The 19,121-nt window shown below is 43.7% G+C and overlaps 1 protein-coding gene across 10 annotated transcripts in view; it reads left to right on the top strand.

The window, feature by feature from the left end:
• PTPRA (protein tyrosine phosphatase receptor type A) overlaps positions 1-19,121 on the top strand; it is a 185,527-nt gene that overhangs the window by 124,537 nt on the left and 41,869 nt on the right. For 9 of the 10 annotated variants that reach the window (XM_028499672.2, XM_024117167.3, XM_024117166.2 and 6 more), the window contains 3 exons: positions 10,538-10,622; positions 11,811-11,884; positions 12,099-12,235. In XM_028499672.2, the coding sequence (XP_028355473.1) occupies positions 10,538-10,622; positions 11,811-11,884; positions 12,099-12,235 (296 nt within the window). Of the gene's footprint in view, positions 1-1,451; positions 1,588-10,537; positions 10,623-11,810; positions 11,885-12,098; positions 12,236-19,121 lie in introns of those variants that run through there. The other variant, XM_055090603.1, reaches the window with a different exon arrangement.

The following is a 19,121-nucleotide window of genomic DNA, read 5'->3' on the forward strand; positions in this document are numbered from 1 at the left end:
TTACATTATTTTAGATGTAATCATTTCTATAACTGGGTTTTTAAAAAAAATCTGGACTCGTACCCTGTTAGTATTTGTGAAGGAGTCCTTGAGCTACAGAGTTCTAGAACCAGGCAGGGTCAACATTCTGTTGCACCCCAGAGGCTCCTTAAAGTTTTTCACCTCTCAAATTAGATCACCTGCTCTCCCGGCTTTCTCTTTCAATACTTTGCTAGAGTTGAAGTCTAGAAGGAGGTTGGCATTCTTGTTAGAGAGGTATTTTGGGGGCTTCCCTTGTGGCACAGTGGTTAAGAATCCTCCTGCCAATGCAGGGGACACAGGTTCAAGCCCTGGTCCAGGAAGATCCCACATGCCGCGTAGCAACTAAGCCCGTGCACCACAACTAGTGAGCCTGCGCTGGAGAACCCGCAAGCCACGACTACTGAGCCCGCGTGCTGCAACTCCTGAAGCCCGCGTGCCTAGAGCCCGTGCTCTGCAACAAGAGAAGCCACCGCAATGAGAAGCCCATGTACCACAACGAAGAGTAGCCCCGGCTCACCGCAGCTAGAGAAAGCCTGTGTGCAGCGATGAAGACCCAGCACAGCCAAAACATAAAAATAAATTAAATAAATAAATTTTTTTAAAAAATAGGTATTTTGGGATTATCATAGTAAGTGACATAATTAAATGAACTTCATTTATGATGGCTTTCCCTAAGCACCTTTAATAATATATTCATTCAGCACCTATGAGGTGCTGAGGATTCTAGAAAGAAAAAAAAGAAAGTTCCCTGTCTGATGGAAGAAACGTGTGAACACCAAGAATCAGAGCCCGCTCAGCTACATGCTATTGGATATATACCATACAAAGTGCTATGAGGAGAGCTTAAAAGGCTCACTATACCTGGGGAATGCGAAGGAGGCATGAAGGTGAGTTTTGGGCAGTTTAATATAGTAACTGAGGAAAATGAGGATGCACGAGATAGGGTAAAAGCAAGGAGACATGAAAGAGGGGACACAGGTTCAAGCCCTGGTCCAGGAAGATCCCACATGCCGCGTAGCAACTAAGCCCGTGCACCACAACTAGTGAGCCTGCGCTGGAGAACCCGCAAGCCACGACTACTGAGCCCGCGTGCTGCAACTCCTGAAGCCCGCGTGCCTAGAGCCCGTGCTCTGCAACAAGAGAAGCCACCGCAATGAGAAGCCCATGTACCACAACGAAGAGTAGCCCCGGCTCACCGCAGCTAGAGAAAGCCTGTGTGCAGCGATGAAGACCCAGCACAGCCAAAACATAAAAATAAATTAAATAAATAAATTTTTTTAAAAAATAGGTATTTTGGGATTATCATAGTAAGTGACATAATTAAATGAACTTCATTTATGATGGCTTTCCCTAAGCACCTTTAATAATATATTCATTCAGCACCTATGAGGTGCTGAGGATTCTAGAAAGAAAAAAAAGAAAGTTCCCTGTCTGATGGAAGAAACGTGTGAACACCAAGAATCAGAGCCCGCTCAGCTACATGCTATTGGATATATACCATACAAAGTGCTATGAGGAGAGCTTAAAAGGCTCACTATACCTGGGGAATGCGAAGGAGGCATGAAGGTGAGTTTTGGGCAGTTTAATATAGTAACTGAGGAAAATGAGGATGCACGAGATAGGGTAAAAGCAAGGAGACATGAAAGAGCCAGTCATGTGTTTGAGGAGCTGTACATGGTTGACGTGCATGAGGTGGGAAGTGGTCAGAGGTAGCCTCAGCAGCAGTGCATTGAGCTCAGGGTGTCTCCTGGTGATGTTAAGGAAGGAAGTGACATGGTCAGATTTTTGTTTTAGAAAGATAACTCCAGAGGCCCTAGAGAATATGGATGGGCAGTAGAAATTAAGGTTTCCAAATGGTAATTTGGCCCAAGACAACAGTGATTGGGTTCATCCCAGAGTTTTGGGCACTTGAGGCAACTTTTTATGACTTTTGCTGTTTTTAGAGCACTTAACCTATAAGAAGCACTTAAAACAACTTTGCCTTTGAGCGTTGATAAATATTTCTACCAAAGAGTGTGAAGACGACAAAAAAAATGGGCCTTAGGAAGTGAGGCTAGAGGAGTATGGCTTTTACTTCAATGATTTTTTTTTTTCTTTTTTTTTGGCTGCACTGGGTCTTCATTGCTATGCGCGAGCTTTCTCTAGTTGCGACAAGCAGCCGTTGCGGTGCACGGGCTTCTCATTGCGGTGGCTTCTCTTGTTGCAGAACATGGGCTCTAGGTGCACGGGCTTCAGTAGTTGCAGCACACAGGCTCAGTAGTTGCAGCACGCAGGCCCTAGAGCATGCGGGCTTCAGTAGTTGCAGTGTGTGGGCTCTAGGGCACGTGAGCTTTAGTAGTTGTGGTGCATGGGCTTAGTTGCTCCGTGGCATGTGGGATCTTCCTGGACCAGGGATGGAACCCGTGTCCCCAGCATTGGCAGGCGGATTCTTAACCACTGCGCCACAAGGGAAGTCCCTTCACTGATTATTTTTGCAGTTGACCAAGGTGTGTCTTTAGTCCTTGAGTGATTCACCTGTCTACATGTGAGCCCTTAAAATAACATGACCCTTTGTTTTCTTGGAAAGGGGATATAAGCAAATAGACAAGTGTTGTCCCAGAACACCATTTTAGTATTTTTTAAATGTTGTCCTCTGGTCTGAGTCTAGGGAGTGAACTTCTGCTAGAATGGGTGGTTGGGGAGTGGGGCGTGGGGGTGGGAGTGGCAGGGAATGGACCACTGTTCCTGCCTTGCCTGCATCATGCAAGGCCACATCTCCAGAGGGCCCAGATCAGGACAAGGCTAAGCACAATGATATGATGAGTCCGTCTGGTTTGGGAGGAGCCCTAGGAGGGTGGCTGGATTCTGAGCCTGTCTCCAAGTCTGAGATTTGCTACAGGGAGCTGTAAATTCTCTCCTACTTTATTAATAGATCTGGCTCTCCTTCCCTCACACAGGCCTGGGAACATTTTTACTATCTGTATTGTCTTTAACTGTATTAAAAACATGGGTGTAATTCAGATGTCAAGAGGTAAAATCTGACTTTTATGATAGAGGACTCTTCTGGCCTGAAAACTTGGGAGAGTTAAAATGTTTTTCCAACCAACCAACCAACAAACAAACTCATAGAAAAAGAGATCAGATTTATGGTCACCAGAGGCAGGGGGTAGCGGTAGGGGGAATTGGATAAAGGCAGTCAGAAGATACAAACCTCCAGTTATAAGGTAAATAAGTACTAGGGATATAATGTACAACATGATAAACATAATTAACATACTGTATGTTAAATATGAAAGTTGTTAAGAGTAAATCCTAAGAGTTATCATCACAAGAGAAAAAATTTTTCTATTTAATTTTGTATCTATATCAGATCACGGATGTTCACCAAACTTATTTTGATAATCATTTCATGATGTATGTAAGTCAGATCATCATACTGTATACCTTAAACTTTCTGTTTCTGTGAATTTCACTGCTCTGGGTACCTCATATAAATGGAATCATACAGTGTTTGTCTTTTTGTGACTGGCTTATTCACTTAGTATAATGTCTTCAAGGTTCATCCTTATATTGTAGCATATGTTTCCTTCCTTTTTAAGACTAAAAATATTTCATTGTATACGTATACCACATTTTGTTTATCCATTCATCTGTCAAAGGACATTTGGTTGCTTCTACATTTTAGCTATTGTGACTAAACCCGTGTTTAGTTATGAACATGGGTGTTCTTTCGGGCATATACCCAGAAGTGGAATTGCTGGATCATATGATAATTCTATTTTTAATTTTTTGTGGAACTGCCATACTGTTTTCCACAACAGCTACACCATTTTACATTTCCACCAACAGTGCACAAGGGTTACAATTTCTCCACATCCTGGCCAACACCTGTTATTTTCTGGGACTTTTTTTTTCCTGATAGGTATGAGCTTGCTCCTCATTTTATAGTGGTTTTTTTTTTTTAATTGATGCAGGGTCCTCTTGCATAAATTGCAGTATATTTTTAAAGATTTATTCTATTTCTTATACTGCCTCTGCTGTCGTTGGTATTTGTGAAGGTCTCCTGTAGGGCTCTGGTTGAGCTTTGCTCTGGAGCACTGAGTTGATTGGAATGTGCTCACAGTAGGTGTCCCTTCAGGAGGACAAACAGGAACATATCCTAAACTAGGGGTTCAGTCATTGTTTAGGAAGTTGGACACAGTTATCCTCTAGGTGGAACTGCCTTTCTTTTCCCCTCCTTCATGTCTTGTGGTCTAGAATTACCTCAGGTACCACTCTTGTTCTTCCTCTGTCTTTAGGGTCCACCCAGGAAACCCTCTGTGGACCTCGTGTGTCTGGCAGTCATGTGCATCCTCTCTGGATGCCAGTTTTAACCAAAGCAAAACAAGCATTTATGAGACTATCAGGGATACTTAAACAGTAACTGAATATTAGATTATATCAAGGAATTAGTGTTGCTTTTTTTTTTTTTTTTTTTTTTGGCAGCGATGGGTCTTTGTTGCTGCACACCGGCTTTCTCTAGTTGCAGGGAGCAGGGGCTACAATGTTGCTTTTTAAATAGGGTAAAGGTATTGTGATTATGTTAAGAATCCTTATCTCTTAGTGCCACACACTGAAGTAAATACAGTTGAAATGATATGTCTCAGACTTGCCTTAATATAATCCTGTGGTTCTCAGCTCAGGGTGATTTCCCCCCCCAAGAAGACATTTGGCAACGTCTGAAGGTGATTTTGGTCATCACAATTAAGGGTTTGCTACTGGCATCTAGTAGCTAGAGACCAGAGATGATGTTAAACATCCTACAGTGCACACGAGAGCCCCCCACAGCAGAGAATTATCTATCCCAAAGTGTTATTAGTGTGCGGCTGAGAAACCCAACCCTGGTGTAGATGAAAAAACTGGCATCTGGTAATATTGTCAAAGTGAAATGGTCAGTGCATAGGGATTTACTGTAGTGTTCTTTTACTCCTGTGTAAGTTTAAAGTTTTCCATAATAACAAGCTATAAAATGTATATGCAGCTTATAGTTTTATATATATATTTTTTAGTAAAGAAGCCATCACAGCACACCCCCACTCTGTATAGAGTGCTGTTTTTCAAACTGAGCCCAGATGAGACACCACAGCTTGTTGCTCAGCCTGTGGGTGTACGGACTGCGTTGGCAAGCCTTTGGTTAAATACTACCCCAAGACCTGCTTTCATCCCCAGTCCTGGTTTGACACTGAACTTGAGGTGTTTCTAGGCTCGGACTGATGGAACTAGTACTTACCTTTTAACTGGAGGCTCTTCAGCTGTGATTGATCTCTTCAGCAGTCCAATCCCATCTGCTTTATCGTCCACAAATCCCTCAAAGTTTCTGGTCTGCTGATGCCACTCTTTGCTGCCTTCCAGATGTGCTTTTTTTTTTTTTTAAGATTCTTTCTTTTTTAATAAATTTATTTATTTTTGGCTGCATTGGGTCTTCATTGCTGCATGTGGGCTTTCTCTAGTTGCAGTGAGCAGGGGCTACTCTTCATTGTGGTGCGGTGGCTTCTCTTGTTGTGGAGCATGGGCTCTAGGTGCACGGGCTTCAATAGCTGTGGCACATGGGATGGGCTCAGTAGTTGTGTCTCGCGGGCTCTAGAGCGCAGACTCAATAGTTGTGGTGCACAGGCTTAGTTGCTCCACGGCACGTGGGATCTTCCCAGACCAGGGCTCGAACCCGTGTCCCCTGCATTGGCAGGCAGATTCTTAACCACCGTGCCACCAGGGAAGCCCCAGATGCAGTTTTTATTTCATTTGTATTTTTATGTTTCTTCTATTGTTTCAGTGTCCTTTTGGGAAGAGAAAGAAATAAAATTATGGATTCAGCCCACTGTCTTGAGCCAGATGTCTCTAATTACCTTCTTTTAATACCTGGTATACAGCCCTCTGTGAGTGGCATTGAACAAAGACATATTTAGTGATAAATCATTAATTCTTTTATTCATTCGCTCAGTGTAGTCTATCCAGTATTTGTTTAGTGCCCACTATGTGTGAAATTCTGTGCTAGGTGTTCAGTATATGGTGAGAAGCAAAGTAGGTATATAATCCTTGCCTTTGTGGAATTTATGGTGTAAAGGAAGGACACTCATAATCAACTGTACTCAAATAAATATATAGTTACAAAGTGTGAGTGTATTATCAAGAGAAATAACAGAGTGCGCTGTGAGACTAATAAAAAACAATAATAGCTAACACTGACTGTGCACATAATGTGTGCAAGTTACCGTGCCAAGAACTTTACATGGATGATCTCATTTAATCTTTAGAATAACTGATTTTACAGATAAGGAAACTAAGGCTTACCTAATTTAATGTTAAGTCAGAAAAGACCTCTCTGGTAAAAGTAACACTTGAAATGAGAACTGGATGACTAGGAGTTAGCCAGGCAAAGAACAGAGGGAGGCTATATACAGCAGAAGAAATAACATGTTCAAAGGCCCAAGGAAAGAGTGAACCCAGCATGGAAGGATGCCAGTGGCTGAAGTTCAGTGAGCAAGGAAAGAGTGGGAGGAGATAGAGAAAGTAGGGGCTAAATGGGGGAGGTTGTTATTGGCCAGGGTAAGGATATTAGATTTCATTCTAAAGGCTTGAGAAACCATTGAAAGGTTTTACATAAGAGGGCAACATGATCTGATTTGCTTTCTTCGAGATCACTCTCCCTGCTTTCTGGAAAATGGACTGGCAGGGGATAGCAGCTTACCATGATTCAGTTGAGAGAGGACAGAGATTTAGACTAGAGTAATGGCAACAGAGTAGAAAAAAGGCAGACAGATTTGAGGTGTTGGTTTTAGTGCTAAAACGTTACTTGCAGCTGGGTTGGATATAGAAGCTAAGCATGGCGAAGAAACTAAGGGGATTTCCACATTTCTCGCTTGAGCAACAGGGTGGATGGGTGGCATTACTAGCTACTGAATCACCAGTGAGGGAAAGTTTTTTAGACCCAGGAAGTTTGCATTGCCTGTGAAATATAAAGTAGAGGTGACATTATAGTTTCAGAAGAGTTCGAAGAGAGGTCTGACCAAGCAGTGCAGATGTGGGAATTGCTAGCGTATCACTTGAGCTTCCAGCCTGATCTGATCAACTAGATAGCATATAGAGAAGAGCGCCAAGAACAGAGCCCTGAGGAAATCAGACATTTAGAGATCTGTGTTAGAAGAGGAACAAGTGACAAGGGAAAATAATTTGAAGCAGACAAGACATAGAATCAGAAGAGTGTTTTGTTGTAGAAACCAAGAGAGGGAAGTTCTTCAAAGAGGAGGGAGGGACTTCCCTGGTGGTGCAGTGGTTAAGAATCTGCCTGCCAGTGCAGGGGACATGGGTTCGAGCCCTGGTCCAGGAAGATCCCACATGCCGCGGAGCAGCGAAGCCCGTCTGCCACAACTAGTGAGCCTGCGCTCTAGAGCCCACGAGTCACAACTACTGAGCCCGCCTGCCACAGCTACTGAAGCCCGTGCACCTAGAGCCCGTGCTTTACAACAAGAGAAGCCACCGCAATGAGAAGCCCACGCACTGTAACGAAGAGTAGCCCCCTCTTGCCGCAGCTAGAGAAGGCCTGCACGCAGCAACGAAGACCCAATGCAGCCAAAAATAAATAAATAAATTTTAAAAAAAGAGAGGAGGGCGTAGTCAGCCAGTTTGAATGCTCATTTTAGTATGAGATCCACATACCAGGGTATGTTTGAAAATTGCCATCAACAAAGAATCATGTATAATATCTCCCATCTCTTTAAAAACAATCTTTCCACCCCACTTCTCCCTCCAGCTGCTGCTTTTGTCTGAATCTCTTTATGATAAAAGTCCTCACCTCAAATAAGGAGTCGGTATCTCACTGTCTCTTCTTTCCATCTTTATTTCACTCCATTTGGGCTTTCTCAACAACTGCTTAACTGAAACCACTCTTGAAAAGGTCACCAATAACTGCCCTCTTGTCAAATCCTGTTTCACATCTCTGTTTCCATCCTGCTGAATCTGTTGATTGAGTATTTGATTGAGTTGACTACTCCCTCCTTCTTGAAAAACTCTGTTCTTGGCTTGCATGACACCACATTCTGCTGGATTACCTCCTACCTCATGACTGCTGCTTATGAGTCAGTTTAACTAGCTGATCTTTTAAAAGAATGTAAATCCATTTATATCTCTCTCCTGTTCAGACCCTTCCAATCACATAGTGTTTCTCATCACATTCAGAACTAAATCCACACTCATTACCATGGCCTGCAAAGCCCTAAGTCTTCTGGCTTCTGCCCACATCTCCAGCCACATCTTGTATGAAAACTGGTCTTTGTGCTATTTCTTGAACCCACCAAACTCCTGAGGGCTCTTATGCTTGCTGTTCCCTGTGCCTAGAAAGCTCTTTGCACAGATCTTTTTGTGGTTCACTTATTCACATTATTTAGACCACTCTAAGTAATGGCTCAGTATAACCACTTCAGACCTTCCCAAACTACTCTAACATAGCCAACCACTTCCCCCTCCCCAAAACCCATCACTCTCTATCCCTTTACCCTTCTTTTCTTCATATATCTTGCCCCTGTCTGAAATTATTTATGAACAGTTTTCTCCCACTTCCCCCAGAACGTCAGCTCTCTGTCGCTTGTCTGTTTAATCAATTCTCTAGTCCCAGTGTCTGGAACAGTGCCTGGCATACAGTTGCTGGTCCATAAATATCTTTTGTAAATTTACTTATTTTATTTATTTTTGGCTGCATTGGGTCTCCATTGCTGCACGGGGGCTGCTCTTGTTGCGGAGCACAGGCTCTAGGCACGCGGGCTTCAGTAGTTGTGGTGCGTGAGCTCAATAGTTGTGGCTCACGGGCTCTAGAGCACAGGCTCAGTAGTTGTGGCGCACAGGCCTAGTCACTCCGAGGCATGTGGGATCTTCCCAGACCAGAGATCGAACCCATGTCCCCTGCACCAGCAGGCAGATTCTCAGCCTCTGTGCCACCAGGGAAGTCCCCATAGATATTTTTTGAATGAATGATGCTAAGAAGTTGAATCAGATGAGGATGGGAATGTTTCCATTGGATTTGGCAATATGCCATTTGTTGGTGTCCTTGATGAGCAATTTAAATGGCTCACTGAGGGTAGGAGTCAGAGCAAAATAGATTAAGGAGTACCCAGAGGTAAGGGGTTAGAGAAAACAACTGTTTAATAAGACAGCCGTTGTGAGAAGTTAACTGTGAAGAGAGACATGGGGCTGGCTCTTTGTGGTTGGAGGAGGGTAAATGCGGTCAAGAAGACAGGTCTTTGAGGTGACAGTAATAGATGTAATACAGAGCATATGAGACAGGATTGACCTTTATATGGGGGAATCTGCTAAAGAGGATGAAAAGTGGTGCTGCTAGGAAAGATGGAAACTGGAGAAGACAGTTACAAATTCAGACTGGTTGTATAGTTCGTGGTGGGGGCATGAGAGTGCAGGAAGAGGATGAGGCGGCACCTAGTCAGCTGCCATGAGGTTCAGTGTGGAGTGGAAAGGAAGCCAAGCCCTATGGAATGGAGGGCAGAGTTGCTGTATCTCCAAGCCAGATGTTGCTGTAGTTGGGGTCCTGGTAAAAGGTAGCTGTGGAAAGAGGTAGAAAAGAGTACCCAGAGTTTTTTGACACAGTGCTTAAGGATCTCATAATGTGTCCTTGCTTTAATCAGGAACAGTATTCTCTGTGCCAGGAAACCATTTGGATTTATGATAAGAAAACTGTCATTTTTCCTTTCTCTCCCATTTTCCTCTAGATGGAGCGCACTTAGCCTGGGAGAAAGTACATTGTTGGCCCTGCACACCCAGCTTGCCATTAGGATTGATGAATACTCTATGAAATATTTGAGTATTTCTTATGTGCTGAGCACTGTTTTTGTTTTAGGCTCTATAGCAATGAAAGAAACAGTCTCTACCTTCAAAGAGCTTTCATTGTAATGCAGGGAGACACAAAATAAACATATGTATGATAAGTCAGAGATGGGGTGGACATGTCACCCTGGGCTCTTACCCTACTGTACCCCCCTCTTCACCCAATAGCCCTGGGCTGGCAGTGGAAGGTGTTCTCTTTTCTCCCTCCCTCCCTCCCTCCCTCCCTCCCTCCCTCCCTCCCTCCCTCCCTCCCTCCCTCCCTCCCTTCCTCCCTCCCTCGCTCCCTCCCTCCCTCCCTCCCTCTCTCTCTCTCTCTCTCTCTCCCTCTCCCCCTCTCCCCCTCCCCCTCTCCCCTCTCCCTCTCCCCCTCCCCCCTCTCCCTATCCCCCCCACCCCAAGACACCTCCCCACAAGAGGGTATGAAAAGATGCATCACTCATGTAATGAGGCTTTCTGGGCAGAACAGGCTAGCTCCCAAGTAGGTCCTAAAATGGATTGAGAGAGTGAGCACACCCCCCTCCTTCTCTCCCTCTCTCCCTCCCCATGCCCAGCCATCTACATAAGCATTTGGAGGAGCCCTTCTTCCTCATCTGGGTGTTTCCCTGAGCAGCCGACTTGAGCCCTCCATTACATACAATGATAATAACATACTTTGTTCTCTTGATTTCAGATGAGACGCCAATTATTGCAGTGATGGTGGCCCTGTCCTCTCTGCTAGTGATCGTGTTTATTATCATAGTTTTGTACATGTTAAGGTGAGCGTGCTAATGCTTCTGCATTCTCTTGGACTCTGTTTCAATACCCCAGGGTCTCAATAAGCCCACACAGTCCAGAAGACAGTAGGATAAAGACAGTGAATGGGATAGAGGGGAGTGACTCATGGTAGCACTCCTAAGATTAAAATTCTGCTTAGAAATGTTTTAAAGTTTTACATAGTCTTCCTTAACACCTAGCCCCTCCCCTTTGCTTCCATCTGTCCCAAGTCCAGTCCCTCAACTCCAGTTCACCCTAAAACCCAGGACAGTGGTTTAGAGGTTGAGGGAAGAAGCCACAGTCTGTTGTTACTAATAGGCGTTTTAAGATCTTCAGATCTAGCCCTATTGAAACAACCCCTGAAAGCACCCCAGTGAAGATTATGTGCTCAGTAAAGGTCTACTTTATTTCTAGCTGGGGCTTTGTCCCCAAACCCTTCTAGGGCCCCTGACTCTGGCATGCTGAACTGAACCACGTGAGCTACAGAGTTTCTCTTTCTGACTTTCTTCCAGGGTCTTGTAGGTATTACTCCTCAAACAGGTACCAAAGCCAGGAAGGGAAACCCAAGGGAGAGAAGGAGGTGAATTTGTTCTCTTCCTGCTGAAGTCACCACCCTGACTAATTGGTTTTAACTCTACCCTTATTTTTGGCTTAAGCTGCTCTGGAATCCCTCTGTTCTTCTGCAGGGATAAAGAGAGGGAAACCTTGTACACCCCTACAGTTTGTCGTATGTCTCCATCTTTCTGCAGGAGACTTGTGGCCAGACCTGTGCCAACCCAGTCTGAAGCTCTGGGCTTCTCCCTGGTTACACCAGGGAAGTACCAGGATTTCTGTTTGATACTCTTATCTCCCCCCACTGTATTCTGCCCACACATCCTACCTCCACCTGGTGTGGCTATGATCTGCCACGAATCCTGGAACTGGAGCTGCACAGAGGAGCCATTCAAGCCAGAACATACTGTGGGGTTCTCTGGGTTGGATTCTAGTGTGCTGAGGGCGAGCAAGAGCACAGTGGGGTGCTCAGTCACCACTGGAGCAGCTTCAGTGTGTGCAGAACCTGTCTCTAAAAGAGCCTGTTTTTGGGTAAAGGATATTTTAAAAGGCTGAATTAGTAAGTGGAACTACAAAGCCAATGATTGGTCTCTCCTGACTCTGTGCTTAGTGTTTCACTATGAACATTTTCTCATTAGGTTTAAGAAATACAAGCAAGCTGGGAGCCATTCCAATTCTTTCCGCTTATCCAATGGCCGCACTGAGGATGTGGGTAAGACACTCCTAAATGACATGGGGAACCTTCATGGAGAAGAAAAATCAAGAAAATAGGAGTTTCCCCATCCTAAAAGGAAAGGAAAAAAAAGACTTGAAAGCAGCCCTAGTTTTTGGATGCCTGGTCCATGAGATAGAACCCCTAATTTAGTCTCCAGAGAAGGGCTGTGTCCCCAGGGCACCTGACCAACTTTCCCCATTATGCACTGCAGAACCCCAGAGCGTACCACTTCTGGCCAGGTCCCCAAGCACCAACAGGAAGTATCCACCCCTGCCCGTGGACAAGCTGGAAGAGGAGATTAACCGGAGAATGGCTGATGACAATAAGCTCTTCAGAGAGGAGTTCAACGTGAGTTCTTTGCTGAGGCTGGTGTGTCAGCAGGGAGGAAGGCAGACCTAAGGTCAAACCTTTTGAATCATGGGGTAGAAAACAGGTTTCTAATGGGTTAAGAGGTGAGAAATTTTTACCAGGTTCATCTGACTCCTTTCCTATGTGACCATGGACAGGAAATGTAAAAAGATTTGCCATACCTCCCTCTTCTACCCATCTATCCATTCATTCATCATTGCATCTATTACTTTTGTTTAATAAATATTTAACAAGCATCTGATATGTACAAGGTGCCAGGGATTTGCTGGGGAGCAAAAACAGATCTAGTCCCTATACTCAGGGAACTTGCTGTATAAGTTCAAACAACAATATAGAACATGAAGAACTGGTGCAGAGGCATAGAAACCTATATTAAGATGTGACCTTTTAGAGTCTAGAGCCAGGGGTCACAGGGTATCTTAAGTAGACAGTAGGAATAGGTCGTTGTGGAAAAGGAGGACCATGGCAGACCTGCAGAGCGCAGGCCTCATCTTGGGTAGTATTTACATTTGTATGTTTTATAACTCTCTCAGGGAAGCAGAACATGTTTGTGAATCTACCAGCTGATGATTCCAGTCCACTAGTTCAGAACTTCCTTTAAAAATGATATTTTAATTGAGACCTAATCATAGGCCAGGGAATTGGGGAAAGGGGGATGGGGAACATTCCAGGCACTGGGAATATCAGGAGCAATCTGTCAGTAGTGAGGGTGGGTGAGGGAAGGGCACATTCAAAAAATAATGAAGGACTGTGAGTGGCTGAAGGGCAGAGACTTAAGGGAGTAGTAAGAGATGAAAATGTAGAAGACTGGACCAGACTGTAGATCTTGTAGAATGTCATGAGAGAAGTGGGAAGCCACAGACCAACCAGATTTGTAATTTGGAAAAAACGACTCAGACTACTAGTTAGAGAATAGCCCATGGGGAGACCAGGATAGAAGCAGGAAATACAGTTAGGGGCTGCAGCAGTTAAGACCAGAGTCACTGATAGATTGATGTAAAGTGGTAATGATTAGGGAGAGGGGAATGGATTTGAGGACACAGGAACAGTTCCAGAGTTGGCTAATTCATCAACTTGGGCATTGTTAAACTCTGTCTCCTTCATATCTTTCCACTCAGCCATGTGTCAGTCCTGTCTCTTAGGCTGGCTTTCCTCATGTTGCCAAAATGGCTGCCCAGGGAATTCCCTGGAGGTCCAATGGTTAGGACTTCGCTCTTTTACTGCCGAAGACCCGGGTTCAATCCCTGGTTGGGGTACTAAGATCCCATAAGCCATGCAGTGTGACCCCCCAAAAAAATAATGGCTGCCCCAGTTCTAGGCACCACATGGGGGTAAACAAGGTCCAGTGAGAAGAGAATGACTGTTTCTTCCTGTATGTCTCCTTTTATTAGTGAGGAAAACTTTCCCAAAAGCCTCTGGAGACTTCCCTGGTCACATATTCCTTCTTAAACTAGTCATAAGCAAGGGAGAAATAGACTTACTGCAACTGTCTGAGACCAATCCAGATTATTCCACTGTCATGTAGAGGACAGGCAGATAACCCACAGAATGGGAGCTCTAGCAGCAAGGAGGAATGTTTAATGGGTGGGTGGGTTACCATTCATATCTGCTCCACCTCTGAAGGTCTTGGGGGAGTGGAGAGTGATGTGGTCAGATTTGCACTCTGAGAAAACCACTAGCTACAATGTGGAGAATAGATGCGAGGGAAGCAAGAGGTGAAGCAGAAGACCATTTACCAGGCAAGAGTTAAGGTAATAACTTGGACCCTTTTTTCTGGCTGTTAGAAAAACAACACCATTTAATGCTCATTATTGATTATGAACATTCACCTCATCCCACAGGATAGCACCCCAGCCTCAACACTATAGCTAGGTCTCCATTAGGCACTCTACTGTTTTTTAAATGTGATGCAAGCTACTTCTGGGTGATGGGTATGTGACCTGGTGGCTGTACTTTTTTCTGTGAAATGAGTTCTTTGTTTAGAGGTGATTCTGTGAGATCCCATAATAAGGCATTCCAGTGACTACCTGGATAGAGGTGGTGTTCCTAAGAGGCATGGTAGGCAAATTCAGATAGGTATTTTGACAGTCAATTGCCATGCTATCATGGCCGCTATGTTCATGGGCTCATTGGGCCAGCACTGGGGTGGTGAGGGAAAGGGCCGACCAACATCTCCTGGGTTCTTGCAGTGATTGCCATCCGGTGAGCATACACATGGAGCATAAATATTTCTTGTCTTTTTTTGTCCCAGTTATCTACTACCCAGGGATCAGCTTAGATTCTGACATCCAGTGACGTGGCTAGTGTGATACCTTGCTTGAAGTTCTATTCACCAGACGGGTTTCTCTTTTGTACTCATTCAGAACCATACCTTAAGTAGATTATCCCATAGCAGTCTGCTTCCAGAATAGGCTAGCATTTCTCACAGAGCCATTTGTACACTAGGCTGGACTTTTTTCTCCTTTAGTCAACTGTTAATATCATCAGGAAGTCAGAGGAATTTATTGAAGGAGTGGGTGTGTGGCACGTGTTCTGTACACATCAGTTTCAGCTGAATTCTGGACATGTCCCAGTTTATAGCTTATTGAATCACATAATACTTAGTTTATGATGGGCAGTTGACATCATATGGATATCTAGTGTCCCATGGTCAGGCTTACAGTCTCTACCAGACCCCAGTGCTAAGCTAGGAACATAATCTTGCTGACAGGATCATGGTCTTGTCCCCAAATCCTAAGGTTTCTCACTATGATTCTCCTGCTCAGCCTGAAACACAGACACTTAGGGCCCCGTAGAATCTACCAGAGCTAATTTCTCTATGGCCTGGATCAGCTAGAGAGCCTTCTCTTTTCAGATCACTCAATAAATGAGTCAGAGTAGGACACCAGCATGTGGTATAGACATGCTGTCTCCAAATCCATAATGACCCAGCAAGCATCACTCCTCCTCGAAGTGGGCAGGGGCGAAGGCGTGGGGGCAAGGAGTGGCAACTTAACCCTTTACGTTGGAGGGGATATCCTAACGTGCTGCTGGCTTTTGACTTTCAGAAAACTTGGCCAAGGTGGCAGGCCACTATATAGTTGTCAGGGTTATGTCCTGTGAAACAGTGAGACAAAATCCCAATGAACCAGTTCACAGCAGAGAGAGGTCAAGGTGATTTATCACTGAAGCTGCTCCTGCCATGAGAAAGGGAAACTGCTTCAGGTAGTCCTTGTGCATCATAAAGGAAAAAATAAGCGCACTTGCCTCATTAATAGTAAAATTCCAGGTACCACAGGTTATATTAATCTGTAGGAAATATAACATCTGGAAAAGCAACTGCAAATCTGCAGCTCCACATGGTTCATGTATGACATACTGACATTCTTAAAAACTGTCAGCTTATCTGTTTGGTAGCTTGCATGGAGAGTAATAGGAAGCATCAGAATAGCTAATATTAGTAGTTACTGAGCACTCGCTTCATGCCATCACTAAACTCACACATCTAAATGGATTATCTCATCATTATCCCACAACTTTTAAGTCTCCTATAGCACTTAGGAGCTCTGTGACTCATCTAGGGTCCTAGCCTTTTGGTAAAGGGAGATTGCTGCTCCAGCAGCTTGCATTTGCTCTAGCTACTAGAATGGTACCTATTCAAAGGGTTAGGGGACCAATGTGGTTAGTCCTGCTCCTTGCTGTAGAATTCCATTCCAACCATGCATTGGGAAAATAGGTAGCTCCTAACATGAGACCACTTCAAGCCAAAACTCCTTCCATCTCCTGGCCTACAAAGGCTCCATTCAAACTAGCATGAAATTATAGCATTCTGGGTTCCAGGAGTTAGTTAGCTGAAGGCCAGAACCCAGTAGACCCCAAAAGATGTATTTGCCTTTACCCAGTGGTTACCATGGTAAATGCCTGCAGATTCTTAAGAGAAGATGAGGAGGAAGGTTCATGGTATAGGAGTGTTGATGTGCTGTGGCAGGGTTCTTTCTTACATGTGCCCATCATTGAAGGGTTCTAGGTCTGTGAACTGGCTCAGGCCTGGGAGTTGGATGAGAAGGAGCCCTTCTCTAGCATGAGAGTCTAGTCAGGCCCCCTCAACTGACCTGAGCTGGCTGCCTCCCATTTCCATTACTGGGAGCTTCACAACAAATTATCCACCTCAGAGAAGTCTGAGCCCTGGTGAACTGTGGCCTCTGAGGCTTTTTTCATCCCACTAAGATCAAGAATCCCTTTTTGAAGTCAGTTCCTTCTTCTAAAAGATTCACGTGCTTTCCTCACCCATGTACACCCTCTAGTGAGGCATGCATTGTAGATCCCATCAAGGACATGGTGAAGGTGTCAGTGAGAAGGTTGAGGCTGTTGGATCCCCTGTAACACTGATTTCCTCTACTTTGTGCCAAGGGCTTTCTGGCTTTTCTTTGTTACCTAGCTGAACCCAGCATTCAGTCCAGGTTCCTACTGGCCACCCCACCCCACCCCACCATTAGAACCGTGGCCAGTTTCCTGAGCAGTTACACTAACTGCAGAAGTTCAGTTAACCGTACCATAACTAGAAATCTAGCCCTATTCAAAAATTAGAATTAGACCCTTCCTTGGTCTAACATCCTCAAAATGTATATCAACAACTATTCCTATGGTTTTTGATGATCCAACTCAGTGAATTCCTGCAGTTTCTTCTGGGTGTTAGTTCTTTGCTTTTCTACCTTCTTTATGTATTTTACCCTCCAGATCGTGTTATGCTTGCATCCTGATTATCCATGAGCAATGAGAGCTGGGTTGTGGGGCAGTTTTCATCATGAAAGCAGGATGCAGTAGAGAGCATAATAGAGATTTTTAGAAGTTGGCTTTCCCCAACTCCTCTGTTTCCTTTCTGCATCATTTCAATTATCTCACTTTAAAGCCGTGTCTTTCACATGACCAGCCAAGGAAAGATGTGAATTCCATTGGCATTAACATTTAACAACCAGCAAAATTCTGAAACCTTAACTTTTGGTTCAGCAAAATACATAGCACAGTCATAGAAGGGCCCTGACTTTTGTGCTGTCTTTGGAGATAAATATTTGATTTTGGAGCTGGGCTTTTTCTTGTTTTACTATCTAAAATTGTCAGAAATAATCCTATTCCTTGGTTTCAGCATTTCTCATCTCCTTTTAACTGGCACTCCCCCTCCCCCAACTCCTTTACCATCAGCTAGAGCACATCCCAGGTGATTGCAAGCCAATTTTTACAGTTTTACATTCGTGAGGTGTGAGTGGCTTGCACTTTCTTATAATGCAAATTGGTTGATAGTTCCTTTCCCTTCATCTGAACTCGGTAATCAGGTTCACATCACCCATATTTCCCCCATCATTATCTCACCTACAACCCCACTCTCTGTTACTAACTGCTAAGTGAGTTAAGGTCTTTTACTTAAAAACAAGAGAAGTCAACTCAAGCAAAAAAGTGGGGAAGCTGGCAGAATCAAAGGATGAGATAGACTACCAGCCTTTGGACAGAGCAGGTCCTATCCTGGTGGGTCTGGGCCCTCTAGGGAAGCCTCTGCTTCTTCCTGGGTTTCAAAATCCTGGAAAAGAGAATCTAGTTGATACAATGTTGGTCAGGTGTGACTGTGCTTGCATCGGTCAGCCCTGGCAGGAAAAAGGAGAGTTAACACAGGACAAACACACCAATTTGTGTCCACTATCATAGAATTATATTCTTGTAATCATAGGGTGAGGAAGGCCTTTCTAAGCAAAACACAAGATTCAGAAGCTAGAATAGAATAGATTGGAAGATAATAAATATATTAAAACGTTAAGCATCTCTGAAAAATAACACCATAAGAAAGTGGCCAACTGGGAGAAACTATTTGCCACAGGTAGACAGAAAATTTTCTATAATGTATAGAGCTTCTCCAAACCTGTGAGAAAAAAGTAAACATTGCAGGAGAAAAATTGGCAGTTCAGAGGAGAAAAACAAATGGTCTATAAACATAGGAAAAGAAGCTCAACTATATCTAGTAATCCGGAGATCCAGATTAAAACTAACATTATTTTGGGCCTGTTAGATTTGAAAATTTTAGAAGATTGATATCAAGTATGGGCAGGGGTATGGGGATAAAGAAACTCGTACACACAGGTAGGGGAAGTTTAAATTGATACAGCATTGGAAGGATGATTTGGCAGTATCAACCAAATTTTAAATGCTTATGCTATCTGACCTAACTTATGGGACTCTATCAGAAAACAAAATATATATTTGTACAAGGATGTTCATTGTAGCATTACTTATAATAGCAAAGAAAATAAAGTGGAAAATATTTATCAAATAGCAGAATGGCTAAATAATTTCTTGCATCTATTATAAAATTCTGTACTGTCATTAAAATAAATGTGTTGACATAGAAAAATATGGGAAAAAACATATTCCAGGGGGCTTTACATGGTATAATCCCCCTTTTTAAAAAAAATCTATGTATGTCTGCATTGAGTGTGTTAATGCCTTTTTTTTTTTTTTTTTTTTAAAGTCTGGAGGAATACTGTGAACTGAGCAGTGGTTGCCTACAAGGACGGGTAGAAGACAGGAGAGACATGATAGGGAACTTCCACTTTCTACTGAATTATTTGACTTTGTTTTACAACAAGCATATTTTTAAATAACATTTTTAAAAGCAGACATTAAAAACTTTAAAGAGGCTTCCCTGGTGGTCCAGTGGTTAACACTCCGTGCTTCCACTGCAGGGGGCGCAGGTTTGATCCCTGTTTGGGGAGCTGAGATCCTGCGTGCCTCGCAGTGCAGCCAAAAAGAAGAAGAAAAAAAAACTTTAAAAAGTTATTTTTAATATAGTAAACAAAGCTATTCAAGCTTATTAGCTTTAGCGTAATATCCATTATGCTTT

This window comes from Physeter macrocephalus, chromosome 14, assembly GCF_002837175.3.
Source record: "Physeter macrocephalus isolate SW-GA chromosome 14, ASM283717v5, whole genome shotgun sequence".
Classification (NCBI taxonomy): domain Eukaryota; kingdom Metazoa; phylum Chordata; class Mammalia; order Artiodactyla; family Physeteridae; genus Physeter; species Physeter macrocephalus.